At 42.4% G+C, this 4,686-nt stretch overlaps 1 protein-coding gene across 1 annotated transcript; it reads right to left on the bottom strand.

The window, feature by feature from the left end:
* Positions 1–1,853: 1,853 nt before the first annotated feature.
* Positions 1,854–2,840, bottom strand: LOC308355371 (olfactory receptor 13A1-like; the record flags this gene model as incomplete). Its single annotated transcript, XM_080823559.1, has 1 exon — positions 1,854–2,840. The coding sequence occupies one exon, from the start codon at positions 2,838–2,840 to the stop codon at positions 1,854–1,856; it is 987 nt and encodes a 328-aa protein (XP_080679685.1).
* Positions 2,841–4,686: the final 1,846 nt, after the last annotated feature.

Raw genomic sequence — 4,686 nt, forward strand, 5'->3', positions numbered from 1 at the left:
CTCTTCACCTCAAGTTTCTCTAAGAAAATGCCAGGTGTACTCTCTAGCTGAGCTGTCAACATAGTATGACCAAAATATGGTTCCTAGCTGATGGATCTAAGGAGGCTACTGGGCTCACTCCAGTGGGTGGTGGAAAATGAAGGATTAGCCTTGCCTCTGGCCTCTGTCGCTCCCAGATGAGGTGGGCCAAATAACCTTTTGCTTGTCTTTGATAAAAGTAACCCCTCCAAACTCCTAAGAGAAAGGAGGATCTTAGATTAAATTTAAAAAGATAACATAAGAATCTGTTCCATGCAATGGGAAGTTAAATGGGACAGGGCTTCTGTAATCTCATGCATCCCTTTCTCTGGAATAAATGCCTGCCCCTGCCAAACGGGCCTCTGAGAAATCACATCTGGGGAAATGGCTCAGGTCTCTCATCTCTGTTAAGTAAGTGATAGACATCACCGCACCAATTCAGTATCCCCTCAGAAAAAGTTATTAGGATCTAAATCTCTGTCCTCTGCTGAGGCCAGTTGCTCCATTTCAAAACACTTTCAAAAAGATTGCTCTTCCAAACCCACTGGTTGGACAGGAGCTACAGCAGGTTTGCTGCTTGTTAACAAAGACCCTTTTCCCAACCGTGGACAGTGGCAGAAGGTGGAGTCCATGACAGGCTCTAATATGCTTTGGTGGATAAGAGCATATGCTCTGGATTCATGGAGCTGTAGCTGAAATCCTATCTCCACCTCCCACTCGTTGTAGAACTTGGGTGTATCACCTAGCCTCTTACAGTGTTCCTGGAAAACCAAAGATAAATTGTGGCAGTACTTAGCCTCAGAGCTGACACACAGAAGCTACCTTGGCTAGAGGCAGTAGTCAGTGGTGGAAGTGGCACACCAGTGACTACAAATCCCAAAAGTGAGAGAGACTGGTTGGTTGGAGCTCAGTGGTTCTCACCCAGAGATGATTTTGCTCTTTCCTCACCTCCAAGGAGATCAGGCAGGGGTGAGGGGCTGTGATATCCAGTCTATTGGGCTGCTCCTGTCCTCAGCAATTACCCACCACAACACTATCTTACACTTAACACTTGATAGCATTGTCTTCAGTTCTCTTGTTCAGTCTTGACAGCACCTCTGGGCTGTTTATTTCCCTCATCACACTTAGAAGGAAACTACAGCTGAAGTGAGTTGAGTGCTCTGAAAGAGTCTGAAAACGAATCCAGATCTTCTCCCCAACCAGTGCAGGGCTCCTTCTACACTGCATTCATCTTTGTACATAAACACCACACCCTGGAAAGCAACACAATTTATGTCTTTTCTTTTTATATTCGCCATCATGGATACTGCTATATTCTTAAACTGAATTTTTAAAAGATTTTATTTATTTATTTGACAGAGAGAGACAGCCAGTGAGGGACCACAAGCAGGGGGAGTGGACAGAGAAATGCAGGCCTCCCGCTGAGCAGGAAACCCCATGTGGGGCTCGATCCAAGGACCCTGGGATCATGACCTGAGCCAAAGGCAGATGCTTAACAACTGAGCCACCCAGGTGCCATATAACTGAATTTTCTAAGGATACAGATCAAATGAGCTTTGTTTTATCAAATGAGTAATGTGTTTTTAATCACTCAATGCTCATTTAAATGTTTTTTATTTTTTTAAATCATTACAAAATGTAGAAAATATAAAAATTACAAGATTACAAGAAAGCAAAATGAATGAAAATAATGGCTCTTCAAGTCATTAGAGAATCTATTAGTAACCACACTGAGTCATTAGTGGTAATTTCCAAAACCCTATTCATTGGAGAGTCTCTGAAACCACTGTGGATTTCAACACGTAGTCTCCAACAAAAGCTTCAGAAGACAGAAATTAATTTCTGGAGAAGGTGAAAAGCTTCCTGAGGGCTGCCTTGACCTCCTTGTTTCTCAAAGTATAGATGAGGGGGTTGAGCGTAGGGCTCAACATGGTATACAGTACACCAGCCAACTTGCTCTTCTCTGCACTATAGCTGGAGACTGGGCTTATGTAGGCATAGAAGACAGCAGTATAATACATGCAGACCACAATGAGGTGGGAGGAGCAGGTGGAAAAGGCTTTCTTCTTCCCCTCTGCAGTCCGCATCTTGAGGATGCTAGAGATGATAAAGCCGTATGACACGATGGTCATCAGGAAGTTCAATATGCCATAAAATGCATCAGCCAGGACAATCATGATGCTGTTCACATAGGTGGAGCTACAGGAGAGAAGCAGCAGAGGAGGGGCCTCACAGAAAAAATGGGTAATGACATTAGGGCCACAGAAATTCAACCGTAGCATCAGCCCCGTGTGGATGGCCGCGTTGAAGGCACAGAGCGCCCATACACCTGTAGCCAGCTTGCAGCAGAATGCCTTGCTCATTGTGGTGCTGTAATGCAGAGGATGGCAGATGGCTGCATACCGGTCATAGGCCATGACTGCGAGGAGCAGCAGCTCAGAGGATGCAGACCATATGAGGAAATAGAGCTGGGCCATGCAGCCCCCGTAAGAGATGGAGCTATCCTTTGACATCAGACCCTCCAGGGCTTTGGGCATGATGGAAGAGGTGCAGATAATATCCATAGTAGCCAAGTTGAACAAAAAAAAGTACATGGGGATATGAAGCCCAGGGTTGAAGGTGATGGCCAAAATGATGAGGATATTACCTATGAGAGCCACAGAGTAGAGGGAGAGGAAACAGCTGAATAAGAACATGTGGTATTCTGGCTGCTCTGAAAAGCCCTGCAGGATAAATTCTGTTACTAGTGTCTGGTTACTCATGGTTCTTGGGCTGAGAGGGGTTTCCAGGACTATCAGGTGAATCTCCACCCACAGCTTCATGTGATTTCCGGGCTAGAGAGAAATGAGAGGTATTCTAAAGCAGGCTGCTATCGTTTCATTCATACTCGACATTATGCCATGAGCAATATTATACAGATGTACTGGGATTTATTAAGGAAGAGAAACATGCCAATAGGACATTAGGCAAAGGGTATGAATATTTAGCTCATAAAAAGTAAGTATAAATGGCCAACTAAATTCATAAAGCATCATTCAACCTCAAAGAAATGCAAGTTAAATCAACATCCAATCTTTATGAACCATAATTTGGCAAAGCTTGAAAAGCCTGGTTTTGACGAACAATAGCATGGGTACCAAGAGCCAGGCCTTTTAAAATTCATATTCAATATGAGCCAGAATCTCCACTTCTAGGAATTTACCAAAGGAAATCATTAAGAGCATCTTCAAGGTGTCATCACAGCATTATTTATAATACTGAAAATGCAAAAGCAACTATACTTTTAAAGGTCAGTATATTATGATGTATTAATATAGCATAATGCTCTATACCTATCAAAATGATGCTTTAGAAGGGTTTTACTGATGCTTATAAAAATAGAACAAAGAAAATTCAGAAGTAAAAAGAAAGAAAATTCAAAAGTAGTGTATACAAAGGGATCTCATGTTGAGTTTAAGAAAAAAACTTATGTTTATATATACACCTGGAGAAAAAAACAACAGGTGAATGACAGAACAGAATTTGAGCAGTGGGGATAAATTATACTATACTTGATTTTATCTCTATGCCTTTGCTTCTCTGTATTTTCTGATTTTCCATTTAATAACCTTTCTAAAAGGCAGGTCTGACAGAATAAATGCCCCCAGCTGGTACCTTGGATGCACCTCCTCTCCAGACATTGTCTTTCCTCTCATCTCACTCCTCAAAGCCAAAGCTCCAGCACACCCAGGACCCCCGAGTCTGGCCAGATTTTGTGGCTTTGTTCTTGCAGCTCCCTCAGCCAGAAATGCTCTCTTTCTCATGAACCAGGTCTATCAACATCTCTCACCTTTTCTAACATCCCTTCCCTAGAGATAAAGATAAATCTCTCTCCTTTGTGACCCCTCAGGATTCTGTACTGACTTCTATCCTAGAACCCATTGCACATCACTTCACAGTATGATTCTATAAGACTGAGGCATTTGCCTCATTCATCTCTGAGCACCACTTCTTGGTCTCCAGATATGCTTGTTGAAATAACAGTAAGGAACAGTCCAGTAGCAATAAAAGCATAGTTATTTCTATTCTCAACATAGTGCATATTCTGTACTGTTTAAGATGAAATCAGCATGGTACCACATTTGCTTTTCCCTTCTTTTCGACTCTCTATTCATTAAAAGGGTTCATTTAGGGAAGATGCTCATTTTCAATTAAGAATTATCCTTGTGGGGGCCCTGGGTGGCTCAGTGGGTTAAAGCCACTGCCTTCGGCTCAGGTCATGATCCCAGGGTCCTGGGATCAAGCCCCACATCGGGCTCTCTGCTCAGCAGGGAACCTGCTTCCCCACTCTCTCTCTCGGCCTATCTCTCTGCCTACTTGTGATCTCTGCCTGTCAAATAAATAAATAAAATCTTTTTAAAAAATTCTCCTTTTTGTCAAACTTCAATAAATATATTTACCACTGAAGAGTTAAAAGGTTTATACAAAATGACTAAACACCTATGATCAAGTCATGTCACCACTTTGTAAGGTTAAGATGATTCTTTGAATAGAAGAGCATGAAATTTCTCTGACTCAGAGCAATAGGTTGTTTTAGTATAAATTCTGTTCAAAGCTGAAGCAAATGATGGAGCTCCATCTGCATCTTCTCAGCAGCAAGGCATCAGGTCAGCCCTATCACTTTGCCAG

This window comes from Martes martes (genome assembly GCF_963455335.1).
Source record: "Martes martes genome assembly, chromosome: 14".
NCBI classification, from domain to species: Eukaryota; Metazoa; Chordata; class Mammalia; order Carnivora; family Mustelidae; genus Martes; species Martes martes.